Source organism: Anser anser (assembly GCF_964211835.1).
Source record: "Anser anser genome assembly, chromosome: 1".
NCBI lineage: Eukaryota > Metazoa > Chordata > Aves > Anseriformes > Anatidae > Anser > Anser anser.
In genome coordinates this window covers 85984755-86010359 of record NC_139720.1, presented here as the reverse complement: position 1 = coordinate 86010359, position 25605 = coordinate 85984755, and the positions used below count along the sequence as shown (strand labels likewise).

The 25605-nt window shown below is 37.1% G+C and overlaps 1 protein-coding gene across 12 annotated transcripts in view; it reads right to left on the bottom strand.

The window, feature by feature from the left end:
• Positions 1-25605, bottom strand: part of CADM2 (cell adhesion molecule 2) — a 660501-nt gene that overhangs the window by 124442 nt on the left and 510454 nt on the right. For all 12 annotated transcript variants that reach the window (XM_083836578.1, XM_083836574.1, XM_083836579.1 and 9 more), the window contains 2 exons: positions 6875-7027; positions 4249-4386 (listed from right to left, as the gene is read on the bottom strand). In XM_083836578.1, coding sequence (XP_083692704.1) covers positions 4249-4386; positions 6875-7027 — 291 coding nt within the window. The remainder of the gene's footprint in view (positions 1-4248; positions 4387-6874; positions 7028-25605) is intronic.

Here is a 25605-nt window from a genome sequence, read left to right as displayed (position 1 = left end):
AAAGTATAGATACAAACATTGACAGAAAAAAATAGAAATAGAGCACCTCTTAGTATTTAATTGAATCTCCAGACACATCCCAGAACACCATAAATAAAATTACTTCAGAGATAGCTTCCACTCATTGCTTTATACCATGGTAAATTGGCCTACTGTTTAACAGCAGATCCCATTAAAAATCCCTGTCAGATACTACTGTGTTGGGAGCCTATAGCCATGCTTAAGAAGAATTCAACTCAGCTCAAGGTTAAGGTTCAAAATCAGAAAGTTTCACTGTAAAACAAACAAGTTACTTCAGAACTAGAAATCCAAAAGAACGAGCATTTAATTTGAAAAGTTATTACGCATAAACTGCAACATGAGATCTTCTTACACATACTTTAGAACTGTTTTACCTGGTTTACAACTACTTAGAATAGTTAATGATTTTAATTTATTTCAGCAAAATTGTAAGCTGATAATATTTATTTATTACAAGGAAGGCTTTAAAGGATATGTGTAAATACATAAATATATATATTAAATTACATTGAGATTGCATATGTTGTCTGTGTCCTACAAAAATGAAAAACAAAATTTTACAAATTATACTAAATCCCATTAGAGAAGAAGATGACCTACATAAAATTTCCATGAAAGATCAATTTTAGAAAACAAATCTTAAATGGTTTAGGTTTCTTCTAGATTAAAAATACCTCTGAAATCAGAAAGATGGCCTTTTTCGTTGTCTCCAGAAAAATGAAAGACATTGCATAGTTATACAACTTCTTTTTTTGTTTGTTTTGTTTTGTTGTTTTTTGTTTGTTTTTCCCTAAGAAATTTATTGCATACAAGCATTTTGTTTGGTAGTTGGTTGCTAAGCTTTAAGAGATTCAATTTCTGCCAAGGTGGCAATTAATATTTAGAGATCAGAAGGTGAGAGAAATATTGACCAGGACTAAAGCAAAATTATTAAAATCAAAAAAACATGTCTTCACTAATTTTTGAAGCACACATATGAGATTTTGTTCCAAGAGTTAGGTTTCAAAATGTAATAATAACCACCTATATAGATAGCTTTCTGTTTGTAAGTAATGTACACATGCCACTGCTTACTGACTTCAGAGGGAGGACAGACAGCTCCTGAAAACATCAACAACTTTCATTTCAGTGAGAGGCTGTGGATGCTTAATCCTTCAGAAAAACAAAAACAGTTGATTTCCTAAGTGGATGTTTATAAGCGTTTCTCTGGACACCTCTTATTTGGAGGCATTAAACCCCTAATTACCTCTGTAAAAAAAGATGGTGCTACTATTCTATAAACTGTTGACATCCTCATCAACAGAACTACTTAGCTTGTCCACTTTACCAGCTGTATCTTCTCGGATGTTTCTTCATAGCAAAATGAAGGTGTGATTGTAATATTTGCTAACAATGTAAGCCCATCTGGATATAAATAGCAGTGGAGATCAAGCAGTGGGCATGTTACTGCATGCTAGCTTTCAGAATACCTACCTAGGGTTTTTAAATAATTTGGTTTTTAAATAAACCCTATTAATAGGGTTTTTAAAAAATTTGTAAATATGTCTATTGTAGCCTATTTCACTTATTTTCTTGCTACTCCTCTCTCCTTAAAAAAAGGCTAAAAAATCCACTACAAAGAAACCTTTCCTGGAAATGACTATAACCAAATGGGTTCAGGGATGCCTAGACAGAAAGTAGCTTTAGAGAAGAGGAACTGGGGATAGTGAGTACTGGTTGAAAATTAGTCAACAGTGTGTCTTTACAGGGTTGAAAGCTAAAAAGAGACTGCTCTGCACTAGTAATAGCATAGCCAGGAAGGCAAGGGAAATGGTTATTCTTCTTTGTTCAGTATTTGTGTGGCTGCATCTAGAGTAATAGACCCAAATTGGGCTTTCCAGGACAAGAAGATGTCAACCAACTGGCGTGGGTTCAGTCAAGAGCCACAGAGATGGTCAGTAGCTGGAGCAGACAATGTATAAGGAGAGGCTGGAGACAGTTGGGTTTGTTCAACCTGATGAATAGAAGACAAATTGCTGTCTTCAAATACTTAATGCATAGTAATAGAGAACAAAAATACCGAATCTTCTCAGACATGTACAGCAAAAATTGAGGGGCAGTGAACACAAGGTACACTACAGCAAATTCTGATCATGTTTCATGAAATATCTAGATATAATGAAAATTCTCCCCAGTAAGGGCTTTCAAATACTGACAGACTGGAATCTCTGTCTTGCAGACTTTTCAAAACCAAACTGGACAAGGCCTTTTGCAACCTGATCTAACTTTTGAACAGAGGTTGGGTCATCTGATCTCTAAAAGCCTACTATGGGGCCCTTCTATGACTATCAGATAAGCATACATACAGATACACTAAGATTATCTAACACTAGTTTATATCTCATAGGTATAGATGTTTGATAATTAAAATAATAAAATGAAGTGTTAGAATGTCTGTCATACATTGTTCATTGTCAGTCATTTATAAGAGCGCATGCGTACAGAATTCATATAGAAACACAGATCTTTTAAAATGAAAATTCTGATGTTTTACAAGGCAAATATAATTTTTGTTTACTTTTAAAATGAACTTCTACCATGAAATGGCCTTGCTATCTAAAAAACTTTCAGCTTCTGCCTATAGGTTTATGAAGATAAAATGTTCAATGCCTTTGTAGATGTTTTGCGTATATTAACATATATAAACTAATTCAAAATATCTTAATCTGTTGAGACAAAATCAACTGCTATTATCTTATTTATTTTTGAAACTCAGTTTTCCTAGAAAAAGAAAGAAAATCCATAAAAATATTCCTGAAACTTAAAAAGAAATATTCTATGTAATATTGTTGATATAGCATGTGATTAATTTTATTGAAAAAATGCAATTTTTATATAAAAATGCATACTTAGCTTCTCCCATATTTGTGTTTTTAATAATCTCCTTCTAGAAAGGTAACTAGAATGCTAAACTGCAGATTCTTTTGTTAATTTGGTTCACATGAGAGACAGAATGCTAAAATAAAAAAGTACAATACTCAGTGCTTCACATTCGGTCTCTCTTATTACTAGCACTTACTCTATGATACAGTATTCTTTTACCACATGATGATTCCTTTTTTGAGTAATAGCAATAGAGCTACAATTTTAGAGTGCCTTTTTCTCCTTTGGTGCAACTCTGAACTCAATGCATCATTTATATTCTTTTGCACCATGTATAATACACTGTAACACAATTGGATTTACTGGTTCCAGACAGACGAACTCCTAACCTTTAATGTCAGCTGCATTAGCATATAATTTCATATCTATTTTCTCAGATTTATCATCTCACCTTTTACAGTGCACAAAGCTAATGTAACTTCTGCTGATGCCACTGCAAACTGGTTAGGTTATTTTATTTCTAACCTTTGTGAAATGGCAATGTGCTCTTCAGAAGACCTAGAAAACTAAACTGAAATGAATGTGCTCAGTGCTTTCCTCTCATTTCTGTTTTTTCCCGTTAACCATTCTTTTTCACACATCAACTTTGTTCCTTCCCCAACCCCTCTTTAAAAAGAAACAAACATCCCTTTAGGATCTGCTAAGAAGAGCAAATCAGTTAAGGAGCCAAAAGGCCAAATTGCTAGTTTGGCTTCAAATACACATCAGGTGAAAGAAAGGCAAAGTTTTTACACCAGATTTAAAATATAACATAGCAAATATAATATAGTGATTTCTTCAAATTTCCCAGTGACTGCTAAGAATGGCTACAACTCCTTACCTGAGCAGACTCCATAACTCCCCTATGGGAAGTACACTTTCCCATCTCCTCCAGACAGTCCTGCCTCACCCAGTCATTTAGGGTAGTATAACATAAAACTGGCAACTGACTAAATCAGACATATGTCACATAACAAAGGCAAAAAGAAATGAAAAGGTAAAATATCTGAGGTGAGTGTTACTGCTGTGACAACAGTAATTCCATAAAACATTTGTCTATGAAACATCTACATTAAGTTTAATATGCTGAAGAGAGTTCAGAGCAATTCAATACATCAGTTTTTACCACTGGAAGAGAAAAATAAAATGTTGGTTATATGTCCACTACAGTAATTTATAATCAATTCCTTATCTACATACTATCACTAATTCATTTAACAGTTGAATATCAAACTCTTTTTTTACAAATATAAATTAAAAATATAATTCTAAACAATGCACAGTTTTGACAATTGGATCAAATTACATGGGAGTCCTTTTAAATACCTTTAACTTCTTTGTCATTCTTGAACCATCTGATATCAGCTGCTGGCTTACTACCAGATGTCTTGCAAGTTAGCTGCATCCTCTCTCCCTCCATAACTGGTGAAGTAAATCCAGTAATTTGTGGCTTCTCAGGAACACCTAACAACCAAACAAGCAAAATGTTTCTGATATTTTCAACTGCTAACATAAATATATGACCACCTTAAAGTTATTTTTTTCATGTACCCTAAATTCTGGAAATAGAGTAATTAGTTGCCTTTTATCAAAACTGAATGCCATTGTTTCTTACTGTAAATAAAATGCCAACATGAACTTTAGATGATGCTAAATAAATAAATAAATAAATAACCAGAAAGTATCCATCTTTCTAAGGAAAGAAGATCATTTGTATCTTATCTAAATATATTCTGCATACAGGTCTAGTCTTACTTATTATTACAAGGTTTAAACTGGTCTGCACAGTAAGCAGGATGCTGAAGTACACTGGCAGTACAACTCCTGAAACATGTCAACAAAAAGCTGAACTGACCTAAATTCAGAACAGATGTTTAAGCATGAATTATGAAGATTTTAATACAAAATCCAAGGAAAAAGGAAGATGAAAATAAATGCAGTAGTTTTTTATTTTATGAAAACATACAAACAAAATAAAAAGCCCAGGTATAATCACAAGTCCATTGGCTATGGAGAATTCTTTAGCTGAATCCAAGTTCTTTAGAAGGGGTCTTAGGATCACAAAATACCATATACATCATATTAATTTGGAAATTGTTTTGTTTTTCAATTAATCATAGAAAATTTAAAACAAATTTATGAATAGCATTTAGAAAAAAAATCGTCACTATATGTATAAATCCATTTGACTTTGCAAAAACACAAGAACAACCTAATTTAAAATTATACTGATGAGTACAATTTTAAAATCTCTGAAAATGTCATTGTTATAACTTGCATCTGAAGCGCTTTGATGCATTCATATTAGTGGCTAGATAAAAGGACCAGTCACAGTACCTGATCCTGTGCCCTGTACTTCACAATTTGCCTCGTTTACATCTCTTTTCCAAAATGACAGATTATGTACATAAAAACCAAGCAGCAGTACCTATCACAGAGTACATTTCTGTGATAAATCTACTCCTCTCTTTCAGAACACAAAGTGGTGTCTACTATAATACCTTGACACTTAAATCTTTTAATCCATATCAGAGTAGTCAATAAAGAGATTATTAGTACCTAAAAAGATAGTTTATTTGATTAAAACAATTAAAAAGATACATTTCAATGGAAAATATCCCATTCTCAGTTGGAAAGTGTTCCAAGAATTTAAAATGTTACTTCAAAACAGAAAATTACAATTCTAAAATGAAAAAAAAGATAGATATTTTGGAAGGAAAGTAGTTGATGCCAGGAAAATTTCATTATTAACCCCCCTACCCCCCCCCCCAAAAAAAAAAAAAAAAAAGTGAAACTAAACAGACCATGGAAGATCAAGTTACTCTGGTTAATAAAATAGGCCTATATGTTTTTTCTGCCTTTGTAATGCCTTTTTATGTTTTTTGAGCATTTAAAAGTTTGAACTGGTCTACTCATCTGTTGTTTAGATCATGAGATGCCTCTCTAAAGAAAAGAAGATTAACCTCAAGCAGCTGTTATTCCAGAATATTCTGCTATTCTACTCTGAGTGGGTATTTTTTGTCCTTAATGGCAAACTTGTGAAGATTTTTGTAAAACAGTCTCACAGGGACTGAAAAGGAGATGTATTTCAGATCCTATGCACAAAACCAATTCCCTGGCTGGATTAATGTGAATATTACTGGTACAGAGAACATCTTATGTTAGTCCTATTAAATTCAGCTGTGTGCCTGTCTATATATAAAATTAAAATAAAAAGAAAGAAAGAGTCAAGTTCAGAGACAGAAAAAGGAAAAAAGAATAAAAATCAATCTCTAAAATCATATAACCTCTTAGGTATGCAGGTGTGTTTCAATGAACAATAGCAATTTCAGCTGATTGGGCTACTGACATTCATACAATCATATAAAGCTTCAAGCAGAAACTTTATTTCCTGGGAATCTCTAGATATCTACTGCTTTTCTATGTGTATCTATAACCTTTGGGGAAAACAGCAGAGCATTTAGAGGATAAAGCATAAAAGAAGCAGCAAACCCAGTGAAAATACACTCTATAGGAAAAAAAAAAAAAAAAAAAAGGCAGAGCGAGCTAAGAAAATGCACAACTAAGGAAAAACTATAAAACTCTAAAGACTGTTTTGATTTCATGCTTTCTGATTTTCTTCCCTTTGCCCTATAAAGTAGGAGATGAACATATGTGCTTTCTTCACACTTCTGGTGCTTGGGAGGTAGAGTTTACATCCATTTTAAGGGGCACTCATACTGTGCTTTTTGTGTGCTCCCTAATTCATTATCCTGACCCAGCACAAATAGTAAGACACATGTTATTTTTCAGCATAGCCATATGAAACTATAAGTTTCAGGGACACAAGATCGGATATTTACGTCTCTTCTGCAAAGCTTTAGAAGAGTTCATTCTTATCATTATTTGTCAAAGCCTTAGAAGTTTACCACTTGCTTCTTTAACGTGGATATGCTTGGTTATTTATACTTACCAAGAACAGTAAGAAAAGCCTTGGAGGTTTTGACAGGCATAGTAAATAAAGAGCAGGTGTACTGCCCTTCATCCGACAGAGACACATCACTGACACTGATACTCAGTTCATGCCATGAAGCTCGAACCAGCTCAATTCTGTTGTCCCTCAGAGCTGAAAAATAGAAATGAATATTATAAGATAGACAGCAGAACATTAGCAAAGCTTGGTATATTACACAAGAAGCTCTGTAAACTATCCTAGTGAAGTCACACTCAAGAATACAGAGATATGGACACAGTTATCTTTAGGCATAGTAATTTGTTTTCTTTATGGAACAATGCACAAGAGTTTAGCAAGTTTCTGAATAGTGAACTGACTTACTTGTAATACACATAAACCTAAAAATCTAAGGGACTTAACAGTTACCTTTGGTCTCCCTCTGACAAAAATAGTTGATTTCTGCCACCTGGTAGCTTTGTCCAGTGCCTAAAATGACTCCTTTCTAAAAGTATTTTTCCAAGTATTTAAAAACTTGGATTCATATTGAGAATTCTGTTTCATCTACTAACAAACTATATTTTCAACGAAGTAGGCTGCAAAACTTGCCCACAGATTTTTCTCACATCTATTACTATTGACATTGAATTGGAATGTCAGGTTTTTTGAACACTGTAACAGTACTTCTTATTATGAATATATTGAAACTTCCACTTCTGCATACATTTGTAATACTTTTAAAGATTTGAGGTGGTTGAGTATAGCAGTTTTACTTTTTTACCATGGCTAGAAATCTGATTTTCTATCAGAAAACCATTCCTAACAAAATCCTGTTTACCTGAAACCATTCCGGGAAGAGGAACAGGGAGATTACTTCAATTCAAAATGACGCTTTAGTTAATGCTTTTAATTCTTAACTATTTTAATGCTTGTATTTAGATTAACCCACATTTCCTATTTGCAAACAGTCAAAACATGTCTAAACATTCAATTTCTTTGGAATAAAGCTGTTTCAGGAATCCACATATATTAATCAATTCTTTCTGCAACATAGGAATACTGTTATCAGAAATAAACAATGTAATTCTCCTACGTGAACAATACAAAAGTCTCTATAACTCAGAAAGTTCTGCTAGACTCAAATCTTTGACCTGACAGTGTTTGAATCTTCTGTCTATTTTTATAGTAAGTCTCTGAAAGTCAAAGTAAAAGGGGACTGTTATAATTACCAGGAGAGCTATGCTTTGATTTGTGAGAAGAACCAAGATGCACAGTCCCTAATGCTGTTCTCACTCACCTCTTTCAGAAGTCCCCAAAGGCCCTTAAATTTGTTTCATCTACCATTTATATCTGTCCAATCATAAAAAAATGAAGCTTTAGTGTGTTTCTTCTGCTACTAAATCTGGATGTCTCTGACCCATTGCAAGACTCCCCAAGTACTGTCAACAAAGGAAGATTTACACCAAAATAAGCTGCTACAGCAGAGATTCAGCAAAAATGTCACTTAAATTGGTTGTCTTCTAAGGCTACTATTCAGGTTTCTTTACAATGACTTCAAGATGAATTTATTGGTTATTTCAGGGTAGGTCAGCTAAAGCTTGACTTACTTTCTGCAGGGTCTGATGACTGAAAGGCGACAGCTTAAGCAGACCTGACAAACAAGCATGCCATGTGCTGCTCCAAGGCACATCAAAGGGATTGAGATTGTGTGTAATGGACACATTCCAAACATATCTGAGATATCTTCTGGCCAACCATAGCAAAAATGAATAGTTATTTAATATATAATAAAAAATGCATGTAATGACAAAAAGCAGGGGCAATATTAAACGAACAGGCAGGCAAAAAAAAAAAGCCACAAAATGAAAAGCTAAGTATTGCCAATATGCGGATATAACAACCAAGGAAAAGATGCTCAAGAAAACTGGAAGTACATAGAAGCAAGCTCCTATCAATGCAGAATAGCAGGCAAAGCTGATGACTGTGGCTTTACTAGCCACAACAGTGAAGCTGTTGCTATCTTTGAGGAAGTAGATGGAGACTCAGAAATCATTTATCAGCATTTCAGTTCTAGTCAGATGCAAAGTGAGCAGACATAAAATGGTAGCTCATTTCACATTAGTGACCTTTCCAAAAGAAATTACTTTCAAAATGACCCAATGCTTCCAAATAGTTTGATTCCCACACCCATCATTTGGAGAACAGAATAGGAAATTAAAAACAAAACAAAAAAAAAAATACTTCAGCTCCCTATAATTTGAAAGCTGTGACTTCTGCCTCCCTGAGCCAGAAATTGTGTAAAAAATAATGCAGTATATCATCTTACATAATATTTTATTTTGTTATTATTTTCAATTGCAATTGCCTCATGATAAAGATTCACTGTTAAAGTATTCTCCTACAGATGGGGCTATATGCAGAATCTCAGGCACTAAAAAGAACTGCAATGAATTCCACCAGAGCGCAGTCTACAGATGATGCCAGTAGCAAACCACTTCTAATCTACTGGTAGAGAAAAAGCAACAATTGAAATACAAAGCAACTGGATGAACTACATTCCTACTGCTACCCTCCCTCATTTCCTCCCCTCCACACCTTTTTTTTAAACTTTGTACAACATGAAATCATCAGCTCATACAATTTTCTGGAAAATGGGTAAAAATAATCACTGATTGAGAGCTGAGATCAGACATCCCCTGTTTCAGCCTGGAGTGAATTTTTATTGAAAGCATGGAAAAGAAGTTTTGTAATGGAAATACCAACACGGAGACTTTGCAAAAAAATGCTACAAAAATGGTACCAACATAATACTCCTTTGAAGGATAGTTGTTTGCCATTTTTATAAGTACTAAGTCTAAATGCAATTGATAACCTGTGCCATAAATTTCAAATCTAGACAGACTGCAGAACAAACCAATAAATAAATAAATAAATAAATACTGTACCACTGCTGCTTAAACAAGGCTAGCACTTACATGGAGATTTTTTAGATTCTTATTTTCAAATTCCATTCCTCTACCTTCATCTTTATCTATACCTGTTTAGAAAGCCACAAACTCCTCCTGTGAAATTGATAGCTGTGGTATGCCAGAACTGGTTTGTTTCTATTTCTGCTTGGTATGTATAGTTAAAAGGTTGAAGTTGAATCAGAGAAAGGAAGGTTGCCAAACTGTATAGTCCTGGCTCCTGCACTCTGGGTCAGGAGAAACCTTCTGGGAGAGGGCGACTACTCCCTCGGAGAGTAAATGAGCAAGCTGCAGCATGGGAGAAGGCAGCAGTACTTGTAGCCAGCCAGCAATCTCCAGGCAGGCAGACTGAGTGGAACAGGGGTCTCTTGCACGGCAAAGTAAACCCTTGCCAAGCCTGGCTGAGCCAAGAAACCTGTGAAGTCTGAACAGAAGTCAGCTACTGAAAGGTATCAAACTGGAAAGCAGAAACTTGAAGGAGAAGACATACTCCTCAAAGAGCTAGTGGAAAGGAAGGTGATTTATTTACAATACACTGTATTCAACACATTTCAGCAGATCTGAGTTCTACCTGTGAAGAGTGAGCTCATCTAGTTTATTATTTTCTACTTACAGGATATGAAATTCAAAAGCTTTTTGTAAGATTTTTGATTGCTTTTGCTTTGCAGTCAGAATTGCCCCAAATAGGGCAATTTTACCAGTTTCAAACTAACTGGAGGTTCTTCCATAGTTGTGGAAATAAAGTATCAAAAAGTAAAACATAAAATGTTCTCTCATTCAATTAATTGCTGAAAACAAAAAGTAGAACTGCTTGAATTTGCAATTTGGTACACACTAACAAACAGACTTCTATATACTGAAATGTCCATGAATTGTTCAATGCATACAGCAGTAAATATTTCTAGCTCCTCACAGAAGTTAACATCAGGCTTCTGTTTAAAGCATCTCATTCAGCTACGGTATTGTACTCAAGCTGACAGTATTTATTCCTCCACTTTTTAAGGTTATACTAACAACTGTGTTTTGTATTCCACAGGTAGCTTCTGAGTACTGTTTATTAGTTGTATTGCCGTGGGCAGACAGCCTAGGTGCATACAGAAAAGATAGTTTTGCCCCTAAAGACTCTACATACTCTTTCCTCACTTGCATCATTTCCTAGCCCCACTCCTACCTTTGCCTGCTCGTTCAGAACCTTCCCCAGACGCTCTTCCTTTTTTTTTTTTCTGTTTCACTTTGTAAGAAGCCCAGCAGACCTTTTGGGCTTCTTTTTGGGGATTTTCACCTTCTTTACAGAATCGCTACCTTCTCAACAGTATGCATGCCTACATTATTGCATGGTACACGGACGCCAGGACCGTGTAAGCAGAATATATATTTGACTTCTGGGAAATAAGCCTATGTCAAAACAGTAACAAAGAATACTACCACTGGCATCTCCTTCCTGCACTCTTACCTTGCAAGCACTTATAAAAATGCAGCAAGAAAAATAATTGCATAGTAAGTTCCAATATGCCCTAAGTACAGTATTTCAGTTTTCTATAATTTCCAGGCAAATATGATGTAGTTAATTTGCAAGGTATTAAATAATTATGCATAAAATACTTGTTTCTAAGCAGACACTCTTCATTTACTTTACCTGTCATTCTCTCTTTCTACGGAAAAGATTTCCTTTCAGAATGTTTTCTGACTCAGAAACAAGCAACCTTGATAATTTGTATAGTTTAGGTTATTATGAGTAAGAGAGAATTCATGTATTTCAGCTGCATTGATTAGCAATTGTTGAGGCTGGTGACCATTGGAGTAAAGTGATTTCCTAGCACAGTCACAGAAAGCTGTACTTTATTTTTTTGCATAAAACAATATAATGATCATATTTAATCATGCAATGAAAACCTTCAATGACAATTATAACAAAGAGAGAAAAGAAATTTAGAAATTTACACTGTCGTGGAAGAAATACCCACATTTCACACTGTGGGAAAAAGGACAGTTGGACCAGTTCAGTAAAGTAGACAGACTGCAGCATCTCTAATCTTATTTCTCTAAAGTGACTACATCTTACCAGTGTTTGGAGTCAAATATTTGAAGAACAGAGAAAAAACAAAAAACAACAACAACAACAAAAAATCCTCCAGAGTAATTTGCAGATGTTTTGACAATACTAACTTGACATCTGCTGCCATCCTGGGATTCACTCAACAACATTTTCTTCCTTATGTTAGAGTTGTTCTCTCTGTCGTGGGAATAATGCAATTGCTAGTTGGAACCAGAAAGATGTCTCATACTCTACAGGTCATGCTAAACTCCCAGAAATTTAATACGTATGAAATCAAAACAATCCTTCTGATTTTCAGATTCCAACTTTCTGAATGCAGTAATATCATCAAATCTGAAACAGATTTCATGGGATTTAAAATTTGTTTTTGGATATAATTGAGAAGGCCTTTTACTTTGTTCTTAATGAAATTAATACACCAAAATGCTGTAGAGATTGTCTGCATCACTTGCCAATAGTTGTGCATAAAAATCTGTCAGAGAGCAAGGGAACATATGGAAAAAAAAAAAAAAAGAAAAAAAAAAACACAAACAAACACAAAACCCACATACTATTCTTGTTAAATGAGTCACTTGTCTGTGTCTAGTTTTCTCAGCCTTCATACTCCTTTTCAAAACATTTCCCTTGTATTTCTTTTGAAAGATTTCCGTACTCATTAGTCTGTTACTGTATTAATAGTTTGCCCATTTCTCAACTGGTACATCAATTCTATTGATGCCTGACTTATCTTCTAGGTACCTACATGGTATCTGATCTAATATTTCATAAAATCTCAATTATTCATATGTGGAAAGAAAATCATGTTTCTTCCTCTGTCCAGTCATGCAATTTGATTACCTTCATACAGAACAAATAGAAGGCTAGGGTGGCACTGTGGATATTTCGAAATCACACATTTTCTATTTCTATTTCTGCATGTGGTGAGGCCATTTTTTCCTCTCACTGGAAATTAATTCCATAGTTTTGCTTCCATAAAACTATCACTCTTGCTCTTATCACTAGCTGGTCATGATTCTAACACAGTCCATAGGTCAGAAAGAAAGATGACCTCTTAATTAGTCTGAAATCCTGACAGACTTCAGTACCAGGTCAGAAACAGTGAAATTGAGTCTACTTTCACAGGTAACACTAAATATGCAGAGAAAAGAACTTGGTAACACAGTAGAAGTTACCATATAGATTATACCATATTAGATTGGCCGATGTATGTATCAGTTGGAGTCATTTAAATATAACATCATTTCTAAGTAAAATTATAGCAAATAACAAAATCTGAAGGTCACAATACTGTAGATGAAACTTTGGCTAATTGGTTGGGGAACAGTATTCTAGCCAATTTACAGATACATGTTGATTTTATTCCACATTGATAAAGCAGTTAGCAACATGGATCAGTTCAAACAGACATCTTAAGCAGCATCTTTCACATCTGTGTCACACAGATGCTGTGGATAATTCAACGTCACTGAATTTTCCAACCTATTCATATATTTACAGAATAAATTCAGGGTATCATTGAATTTCAGAGAATGTGCTTAGTAAGATTTCTAAAGTGGAAGAAAAATGTAGCAATCCTTGGAGATTAGTTTTACCTTCATTCCAGTGCATTTCTATATCTCTTTGAACCCTGCTAAAGCAAATCAAAGGAAGAAACAATGGTGTCAGTAGAAATATACTTCTTCTACCTTTAATCATCTGATCATCTTCCAGAATCAGTCATAATGACTCTACTTCATGCTCTGGCTTGCAATCTAACAAGAAAAGACTAGACCATTCTCAGATGAGAAATACTGCAAAGGTATTTGATTAGCTTATTTAGAGAACAATGCTCAACAGCAAGCTGCTTTTGACTTTTTATATTTTTCAGATTTCTTGCACTTTGAGTAATGCATATGTCAAGAAGTAGAGCAAACTCCATTATTAGAGCTGTTGACAGTCTCACTAACAGAGGCATCTTCTCTGTGCTTGCTTAATGCCTTGAAAAGGCTGAAGAAGTGGGGACCCAGAAGCTACCAGTACAACATTATCTATTATTTATCCAAGTCAGCCACATTTCAAGATCAAGTCTTAGATGCTTATAAGGAGCATCCAAACAGCAAGGTAATTTCTTCAGTGAAACTACTACAATTCTCAGTTACCTGCATTCTGAACAGGACGAAGACAGTTTAAGGTGACTTACAAGGACTTTCAATCTTGAGAACATCTGTTAGTTTGGTTTTGCCAGCTGTTGCCACCTGACAATAGAAGGCCTGGATGATTACATGACCTTCATGATTAAATAAATATGGTAAAACTTTCTTTGTCAGATTTTCTGCACTGAGCTACGTTTTATCTCACAATCATTTTCTATATTCTCTTCAGTTTATCTTTTTCAGGGCATTCAAGAAACATGTCAATACGCTAAAAGAGAAGAACAACTTGCCTTCTAGAGTGTTTACAATGCCTATCTCTGGTATTAAAGAGACACTGTACGTATGGTCTGCTTCTCTGTCCAGAATCATAAGGATGAGTTCTAATATCTTAAGACGTCTGAGGACTCCCTCACTTTCAAACAAGAAATATAAGTATCAAATCCTTCCAAAACATACAGGCTTAGAATGATGAAGATATTTTATGATATTGGAAGAAAGTTTAACTGTACCTCTAAAAAATAAAACTAAAATCACATTAGTCAGGATGAACCATTATCTTAGAAAATCTGCTCATCTGGTTCCTTCTGCACTGGGGAATTAGAAGATTTCCTGTTACACTAATGCAACTAGACATGTGCCACAGCACGGTAGCCTAGAAATCTTTAAAAATCTTACTTCTCAGATATGCAGCTGCAAAAATTAAAATTGCAAAATCATCTGGCAAGGTTAGAGGTGGTCACAGTTAAAATAAATGAGATTCAACGGACACAAGTAATTGATAGAAATGATCTTATATACCAAGTTGGAGACCTATATTTTGAAAGCAGCAATGCAGGAAAGAAGCTCTGAGGATTACAGAGGAAATTATTTAACTGTATGTTCAAATGCAGAACCACTCCAAAAAGATGAATCTTATTCTGGGTTGTACTGATATTGTCAATTGTGGTAAAAGGAAAAAATAATGCTATGGTAGTCTAGAACTACATATATTATACTGTGCCATATATTGTAAATTACAGATAGGAATAGGCTCTCAGTTGGGGGGGCAATTTCTGAAGGTCTACTGATGGAATACTACTGCATAAGTAATACTATAAAAATGAAAATAATATAATGGAGAGCTATAATAACAGTCCACACCTACCCAACAAAATACTAATAAAAGTCAGAAAAATAATTTCTTTTTCTACAGAGGTAATACTGAAAACATGCAACAGTATATTTCAGACCAAAGGACATTATTAAAGTACACTACAACAAAGATACACAGATTTCCAAGTTTGTTCTTTTGTGAAGACCAGACCAAGCAATTTCTCATGCTACTGATGTTGATATTAATCATTATGTCAACAGTGTTTAAATGATTACTGACCATGACAGTGTTAAGCTTGGCTATGAATTGAAAACTGCCTAGCCAAACAGCACAGAGATTTACCAAGACAGTCTACATATTTCAAAGAACATCAGTTACAGTATACCCACTTCCTCCTCTTCAAGAGACTGATCTTTCACAGTCACTGCTGGTGACCTTCACGCACTGCCTTTAGTCAGCTTTGGATGCAAGGGTGGGGAGCTTAGAACAACTTGGCCAAATTTTACACTGCTAGCACAGATAGAAACTTAATTTCTCTGAAAACTTGTCCATACACAACATGTAATCCGTGTGTCTGCAACTGACCATGTCTTAACAAAGCTGTTGAACTGAATGACTTCTATATTTCTCTAACCTTATAGACAGTAAATCTAATTTTGCTCATTCATTGGCTACGTTACTGATCCCGTCATATTGAAAATGTTTTTAGTGGTACAAGTGAGCAATACGCTGTGGTAGAGCTATATTAATAGTACTGCTTCATATGTCTTGTAAAGTCACAGTCTTATAATTTCTAAAGAGTTTTGTTGTGTGCAAACATATTCAGCAGAATTTGGAGACCTTCTCACTTACTAATGATATAAATGTGAGAACTGGTCTAAGATGCCCCTGTTATCTTTCTGTACTTCCTGATCATTCATGTAGATACATAAATTAACATAATCCTTGAAGCAGATGGCTACACTGACTAGACGTGCAGTAGGAATACTCATTCTTTCTAACTATATTAAGAAGTCAGACTACCTAAACTTCTGCTGCAGTCAGTGGAACAAGACAGCTTCCTCCAGACACTAATTAAGAGCAGGTCACTGCGTTGAAAATATTGCAGAGCCTGAGCAAAACAACAAAGAAATCATCAATGACTGATGATTGTATCTGCAATCAATCTAGCAACTGATTCTAGTACCACTGCTAAGTCAAATCCTAATGTCTACGTCAACACTGAAGACTAGTGGTGACTCGCAGATTTCACTACTGAGGGAGCTGAAATATGGAACATCAGGAGAGATCTGGGGTGAGTCTGGTACAATTCCAGAGAGGACTGTCAGAAAGCTCTTTGGTGGTTTTAACAGTATCACAGTATCACAGTATCACAGATTTCTAGGTTGGAAAAGACCTCAAGATCATCGAGTCCAACCTCCGACCTAACACTAAGTACTCCACTAAACCATATCGCTAAGCTCTACATCTAAACGTCTTTTAAAGACCTCCAGGGATGGTGACTCCACCACCTCCCTGGGCAGCCCGTTCCAATGCTTAATAACCCTTTCGGTAAAGAAGTACTTCCTAACATCCAACCTAAAACTCCCCTGTCGCAACTTTCGCCCATTCCCCCTCGTCCTGTCACCAGGCACGTAGGAGAACAGACCAACCCCCACCTCTCTACAGCCTCCTTTAAGGTAACTGTAGAGAGCGATAAGGTCGCCCCTGAGCCTCCTCTTCTCCAGGCTGAACAAGCCCAGCTCCCTCAGCCGCTCCTCGTAAGACTTGTTCTCCAGACCCCTCACCAGCTTGGTCGCCCTTCTCTGGACTCGCTCGAGCACGTCCATGTCCTTCCTGTAGCGAGGGGCCCAAAACTGAACACAGTACTCGAGGTGCGGCCTCACCAGAGCCGAGTACAGGGGCACAATCACTTCCCTAGACCTGCTGGCCACACTGCTTCTTATGCCAGCCAGGATGCTGTTGGCCTTCTTGGCCACCTGAGCACACTGCTGGCTCATATTCAGCCGACTATCAACCAATACTCCCAGGTCCCTCTCGGCCAGGCAGCTTTCCAGCCACTCATCTCCCAGCCTGTAGCTCTGCTTGGGGTTGTTGCGCCCCAGGTGCAGGACCCGGCACTTGGCCTTGTTGAACTTCATACAGTTGACCTCAGCCCATCGCTCCAGCCTATCCAGATCCTCCTGCAGAGCCTTCCTGCCCTCGAGCAGATCGACACACGCACTTAGCTTGGTGTCATCTGCAAACTTACTGAGGGTGCACTGGACGCCCTCATCCAGATCATCGATAAAGATATTAAAGAGGACCGGCCCCAGTACCGAGCCCTGGGGGACACCACTAGTGACCGGCCTCCAACCAGATTTGACTCCATTCACCACAAATCTCTGGGCCCGGCTATCCAGCCAGTTTCTAACCCAGCGAAACGTACGCCAGTCCAAGCCCCGAGCAGCCAGTTTCTTGAGGAGAATGTTGTGGGGAATGGTGTCAAAAGCCTTACTGAGGTCAAGGTAAACCACATCCACAGCCTTTCCCTCATCCACCAAGCGTGTCATTTGGTCATAGAAGGAGATCAGGTTCGTCAAGCTGTCTCTTTAATTTAACAGCTTTTATGATAGAGCTCTTTAAAGTTTTATGATATCTCTCATATAGCCTTCCAGCAGAAATCCTGCCTCTGAACCACAAGTACACAGATGCTTCCTATTTTGTGGGATTTCCCTTAGTTGTCCAGATGCAGGTGTGCTGTGAAGAACACCATCAGTGAGAAACGGTGATGGAAATAGATAACTAAGGGATTGGAACATCTCTGATACATGGAGGAGCTGACAGAGCTGGCATTGTTTAGCATGAAGACAAGGCAAAATACAAACTTAATCCAAATTAAAAAATAATAATAATCAAGCAGAACAACTTTCTAAACCTCTCATTTTCTGAGCAATGTTCTCTAGCTGGGCATACTTGGAGAACAAGGTTGGACTAAGACCTCCAGAGGTCCCTTCCAATGTGAAAGATTTTTTAATCTTGTGATTCTAGACATTTTTTCATTAAGAATCTGCGTATCACAAAATTCGGGAATGTGACCAATCCAGAACACCAACAATAAAACTTTGGTGGATATTCACAAACATTTTTCTTTAGCTTTTCCTAAGTAATTTTGTCCCTCATGGGGTCTTCTGATTGGAGTCCTTCAGAATAAACAGTAAATATAATTTAAAGCTACATAGCTAGAGAGAATGCTATTTACCCTTCACACTAGCAATAGATAAATAGTAATATTGGTTCCTATACTGCACTTTTCTTAACTGGTATAGTTTGAAGACTCACTAAGAAACCTCCGTAACTAACCTGTCTTCAATTATGTTTGAAGGATAGATTTGTATATCATGATTTTCATATGAAAGAAATATTGAATATTTACAAATAAATTTCAGGCTGTTCCAATGTTGTATGCTTTTTGTGGCTGTTTTTAATAGACTGTAAATCACAAATATTTATTGGAAATGCAGTCTAAGAACAACTTCTATATTTACCTTGTACTATTGAATTGTATATGATGGATTAAGAATGATTTCCAAATCTGCTTCTCAAGTTGCCTTAGACATGGCACAAGCAAAGGAGGCGTTTGGCCTTCAGGGTAGGGAATACAACTATACTATTTCCTAGACTTATCAGCAAAGTGCCCGTCAAAGGACATTAATTGCACATTTGGATGATAATATGTTCACAGCATCAGATGTAATAAGTAGTGCTGTTGGTACCAAAACATTCATGTTTTCAGTGTTGCAGATTGTTACTGCAGCACTGGTTCCTTTTTTAATATCCAATTTTTAATTGTACTGTGTCCTTGATTCCTCTTTCTCTTTCCTCTCCCTTAACTTCAGAGCTGATTTGCTTAACTCATTTTTACTTAGCATTCAACTAATTTGTCTCCTTCTCCAGGCACAAAATGTAACACCTCAATTTTTAAAAGTATTTAGAAAAATAAACCTTTTGTCCATTTACCTGAATCTCCTATCCCATCTTATTCAACTCGTAGACTCAATAGTTCTGGAAAATTTCCAGCAATCAAATCCACATCCTCTGGTATAAAATAACAGCACTATCATCTTCAATAAAAATAGTATTTTTCTTCTTTTTTCCGTTTTTACTTGCAAACTCAGACAAGTTTGATGGATTTGTAAGATCTTACCCTTCTGTAATCAGGCTGTTGTCAAATTCTTCAAAAAAAAAAACCTTGCTAAAACAAATTCTTTATTTAATTTATTTTCCCAGTAACAGCATTTGATTTAATCCACATACTGTTATTTTCCAATTGATAATATTTTTTCCTGCCTCACTGATCCCACCCTTTCCTCATTCTTTATTCCTTTTATTTTTCATCTTCCTTTTTATACTTTGAAATCTTTCCTGACTACATACATAGGTAGGTGTCACCTACCCTTGGAATAAACTTTGAATCCATTTGATCCTCTGACTACTCTCTTCCTCCTTTCCCCATCAATCTTTAATTCATAAGAACACCTGTTTGCATCTCTCTTTGTAACACTTTTCCCATTTCCTATAGTAAGTAATTTTGTTTCCTCTGTATGATAGATAATTTCTCTATGAGAAAGAGGCCACTGAAAGAAATTAGAAAATAAGAATGGGCTAAATTAATTAAGTGTGAAACGTATATCAGGAATATTGATTAGTAACTCTTTAAAAGGAAAGAACATGTAAAACTAATTAACATTTACATTTTCTACCATAAATTCTAAAACACACTTCACTTTTTCTTTAACAGAAATGTACAAATTAGCAATTGCCAATTTAAATTACTTTATATTTATCAGCCTCACAGTCTGTATTAGGAAGAACATCACCAGCAGGTGGAGGGAGGTGACCCTTTCTCTTCACTCAGCACTGGTGAGACTACACCTGAGGTACCATGTCCAGTTCTGCCCAGAGAGGTTGTAGAATCTCTATCCTTGGAGATATTCAAAACCCAACTGGATACAGTCTGAAGCAGCCTGGTTTGGCTGCCACTCCTTAAGAAGGGGAAGTGGATCTCCAGAGGTCCCTTCAAACCTTAACTATTTGGTGATTCTCTGATTCATGCTGATTTTACCTGTGTCATAATATAATAGAAAAATAAAAGAAAAAATAGTTTCCAAGCTTTCTTCTTTTTTTTGGCTTTTAAATTTTCTTATACGTAGCAACTGATGTCCAGAACAGTGTTCTGCTGAACTGTACTGAATACAATTGTTCAAGGACTAACAGTCCATAGAGATAATTCTTGTCTGGTATTAAAGTCTTGACAAATTAAAGTGAGCTCCTCTGGAAACAAGTGCTATTACGAGTGCACCTTCCCATCAACATGTATTTTCCCAGAACACCAAAGAATTGAAAAATCTGTGATAACATCAATGAAAATGTTTCTAGTTAGAACAACAGAAAGGGAGGAGCTGGAAAGAAGGGAGCCTGCCAGAAGTTCCAGGAAGGTATAGATGCATGAGCAATTGTATGCTTCTGAGTCATGTTCTGTGTGGTTGTGATCTGTTTTCATCTGCTTTTTATAACAGTAGGATATCACAAGACTTAGCCTCCCCAATAAAACTTTCACATCAACCCTGAATTACAGCATCCTATTCAGAAATAAGCGATAGATTTTGGGACCTCTGGCAACTTAGATCTTCAGAGTTACGGAAAAGCCCAACAAATTACCTCTGAAGATTAATTTCCTCACTGAGAAAGCCTGTTACTGTTGGACAGATGTTTAAATAGTTTCCGTTTCTGACCAGAGACCCCTTTGTGTTACCAGGATTGAACTAGAGCCAAAGAAATATATTTAAGAAAATCCCAAGTGGACAAAAATGAGTTCTATAATCCAGTTATTAAAGATGTAGTCATGAAGTACCTACAAATGCTAACTTTCTCATCATGCTTTTGAATCCTCTATGCCTGATAGACAAGACTTGTACTGAATTACTTTATTTCCAAGATATCCATTCCAAGAGCAGGAAAGAGAAGACTGAATCACAGAGCACTTATTAACCTTCATTTAAAAATCTGAATTAAAAACAAACCAACAAAAAGCCACCAGAATTTTGTAGGAAGATGCTTAGAGACAGTACATTTTTTAGTGTTTGCTGAATTTGAACCTTTCATTGTAGATTTATTTTTTAAGCTGAATCCTGGAAACAGTGACAGAAAAAATAATAAATAAATCCCCTACCACCTCTACCATCAAAATAAATTGAAAGAAAGAAAGAAGGAAAGGAAGAAAGAAGGAAAGAAAGAAAGAACCATCAACACAGTTTTCACACAAAACTATAATCCAATCCTATCAATATAAGAATACAGATTTCACTTTATAGTCAGGCAGAGGAGGGTAATGAGAACTTATGGATGAATAACTCAACGGTACAGTAAAGTTCTGTAGGAGACCATAGGGAAGATCCTACTATAAAATCTAGATCATGAACTTTACACCAATAATTAGCATAGTCTGCAACCAGGTGGAACTCCAGGGGAAGAAGAAAAAATGAAATTCTCCTAAGAAGATCTGTCTTCCTAATTCTACTTACAGACAAGAAATGTTAAGTGGCTATATGCCAAGGAGGGGCAAAAAAGTCTTTGTCTCTCTGACATGCACTTCAGAGGATGAAGTTCCTTGGAGACTGCTAATATTCAGAGAAAGAAGAAGAGAAGATTGTGTACTTCAGCGTGTCTGTCTAGATCCAAGACAGACAGCTACAGAAGAGCTTAGATGAAACATTACTGACTGAGACAGACAAAGTAGGACAAGAATGATGATTACACTGCTCTGCAATGTGAACTGATGTAGCCAAAGTAAAGTCCTGAATTATTCTATGAATGTAGTCGCTGATCATCCATTTTAAAATTAAAGATATATTGTTCCCTGTGAAAATGAAATCAAGGACTCTACTCTGATCTTCCCCATTAGGAACAAATCAGATAATATAAATCAAATGTCATCTTGTAAGGTGATCTTTGCTGGAATAAATTTGGCAGCTGAGTCAGACATGTCAAAAGCGCTAAAACAATACCAGGGAAGTTCACTGGCACTCTGCTCTATTTGGTCTTTGATATTTCTGTCAATTTATTAAGGAACAGTGCCTAGCTCTAGTTGTGAGTGAACTTACCACATAAAACTATAGTGAACATCAGAAACGTGAATCCTTGTGCCTAAGGAAAACATTTGGGTGCTGCTGAAACCCTTCAATTATGCAATGACAGATACCTAGCTGAGTTGCTGAGTTAAAGTCTTTCAGGACCTACAGATACCTAAGGGCAACTGCCTGAATTCTCCTGTGTCATTTGACTGCCTGGTTGCTGAGATACTGTCTACATCAGGGCGATTCACAGACAAGGTCCCCCATCTATTTTACCCATGAACCCAACCCACCAGGCATAGTTATTTACTAGATTTCCTCTATTACAAGAAGAGCAGGCAAACTGTTATTCCCCCAAACCTGCATATTCACTGTCACCCCCAAACTTCTGGTTAGAGAGCCCTCCTCAGAAGTAGGACACCCAATAATTTCCAACTCAGCTGACTAGCTACATAACCTAGCTACTGGATATTTGGGTACTTGCAAAAAAAAAAGTCTCCTTTGAAGGCATCCTATTTTGCATGTATACACCCTATACGCATATAAATATAAACACACCTTAACTGAAGCAAAGACAACTGAACAATAATCTTGCCTCTCCAGTAGGTCATAAAGTAAACATTTTTTTCTTTCTTCTGCTACCAACTGTGAATATTTGCAGTGGAGTAGCTTCGGCAAGTGAATGTGTGAGCAAAGCCCATTAAAAAAGCACAAGCAACCAGATGGTTACGACGTTCTCTGAGAAGGCTGGTAGAGCAAAGGCTCGTATTATAGACCGCGGCAGTTAAAAAAAAAAAGTCTCTCCCTTACCCACCCATCAATGTTGACTGCTCTAACTTCCTGGTTACTGGCTATATGAATAAGCAACTTCTCTGTTCTTCCATTTGTGTCTGTTTTGGTGTGAAGAAGTTCTGACTTGGCTGAAATGCCATCTGTTAGAGAGAAGTGAAGAATCCCAAGAAAAAATAAATATCTCCCTTTAGCCTACAGTTGTTCTTCCAGGCTCTACTCTCTTGCATTAGGATTTCCTAATAGTTAGCTTACATATCTTCTGCTTCAGCTTGCTGTCTTTGGAGAACATGACTCTAATTTGTCTTAATCTTTCCAGACATTTCTCAGGCAGCTTAAGAGGCTAATTTGAGGTAAGCATTTTGTATAGGTTCCTGCGTCTTTGTGGAGCCAGCCTGTTGCTTCCCAAGTGGGTACAAAACATAGTTTTAATTAAATGATGATGTGCCACTAAACAGAAGTCAAGTTTTGTCTCTTCAACATCCCATCACACCTACTAGACTCTTTTCAAAAGCCAAACACTAGGTAAAATTCTCTTTTCACAGAATCACAGAATTGCAGGGGTTGGAAGGGACCTTGAAAGATCATCGGGTCCAACGCCCCTGCCAAAGCAGGTTCCTTAGAGCAGGCTGCCCAGGCAGGCATCCAAATGGGCCTTGACTATCTCCAGAGGAGACTCCAAAACCTCCCTGGGCAGCCTGTTCCAGTGCTCCATCACCCTCACCATGAAGAATTTCTTTCTCATGTTGGTGCGGAACTTCCTGTGCTCTATCTTGTGGCCATTATCCCTTGTCCTGTCCCCACAAACCACTGAAAAGAGGTTGGCCAAATCCCTCTGTCTCCCACACCTCAGGTATTTATAAACATTGATGAGATCCCCTCTCAGTCTTCTTTTCTCCAGGCTGAACAGACCCAGGTCTCTCAGCCTTTCTCCATAGGGAAGATGCTCCAGGCCCTGTATCATCTTTGTGGCCCTCCGCTGTACTCTTTCCAGAAGATCCCTGTCTTTTTTGCACCGGGGAGCCCAGAACTGGACACAGTACTCCAGGTGAGGCCTGACCAGGGCAGAGTAGAGGGGGAGGATCACCTCCCTTGACCTGCTGGCCACGCTCCTTTTAATGCACGCCAGGATCCCATTGGCCCTCTTGGCCACCAGGGCACACTGCTGGCTCATGGCCAACCTGTCATCCACCAGGACCCCCAGGTCCTTCTCCTCAGAGCTCCTCTCCAGCAGGTCGTCCCCCAGCCTGTACTGATACATGCGGTTGTTCCTTCCCAGGTGCAGGACTCTACACTTGCTCTTGTTAAGCCTCATTTGGTTTCTTCCTGTCCAGCTCTCCAGCCTGTTCAGGTCTTGCTGAATGACAGCATAGCCTTCTGGCATGTCAGCCACTCCTCTCAGCTTTGTGTCATTGGTGCACTTGCTGAGGGTAGACACTATTCCCTCATCAAGGTTGTCAGTGAAGATGTTGAACAAGACCGGACCCAGCACTGACCCCTGGGGACCCAGCACTGACCCCTGGGGAACACCGCTAGTCACAGGTCTCCAGCCAGACTCTCCACCGCCGATCACCACCCTCTGAGCTTGGCCAGTCAGCCAGTTCTCAACCCACCTTACTGTCCACTCCTCTATCCCGCACTTTCTGAGCTTTGTTATCAGGATATCATGGGAGACAGTATCGAAAGCCTTGCTAAAGTCAAGGTAGATGACATCCACTGCTCTCCCCCCATCTACCCAGCTGGTGATGGGAAGGCAACGAGGTTGGTTGAGCACGACTTCCCCTTGGTGAATCCATGCTGACTACTCCTCATAACATTCTTCTCTTCCAATATGATTTTATCTATAATAAATTATATATTTAAAGCTAGGTACCAGGCGCTAATTATCAATGCACAGTGCCAAAGTCTATACAGCTTCTAGAAAAGAGGTGCACATAGTGAACCTACTTAAAGCTTTTTTTTTTTTAAAAAAAATCTTTCATTGTTCTCATTACTTGCTATATTGATGCAACTGATGTTTGAATGTATGAGGTATGAAAAGTTCTTAATAGCCTGGAACTGGCCAAGTGAGGAAGACACTTAAGTTTTGTAATTTCTGTTTTGGTGTACAGGCAAAAAGGGTGACAATTCCATGGTTGAAATTAAAGACATCTCTGCGTCTGATAAATGGATTCTGGTAACATCAACAACATACAATCTATACTGGGTATGTGTATCAACTTAGAAGAAAAAATGAGGAAAACAATCATTAAGACAAGCAGCAGACTAAACTAAACCTGACAGGCTTGAGTGATGACATAATACCCTCTTACTCTGTGATGGTGACACAAAAATGCCAAAGGACACAAAGCTGTCAGTCTTGTTGTTTATCTTCTATCTAAGACTAATAAAAGGAGGTTGGTGATTGACAGAGCAGACATGGGCACAGACCTAGGCTTACGGTTTGCACTCCGAAAAATGTATTGATGGTTTTAGGGGTGGCTTATTTGTTATTGCTTTTTCTGCATTACCTTTGTGGTCTTTCTCAAACTTTTGATACAACTTTCTTAAAGCTATCATTGCTTTTTAAAATTCATGATTAGTAGTTATAATTGCTGATACTGC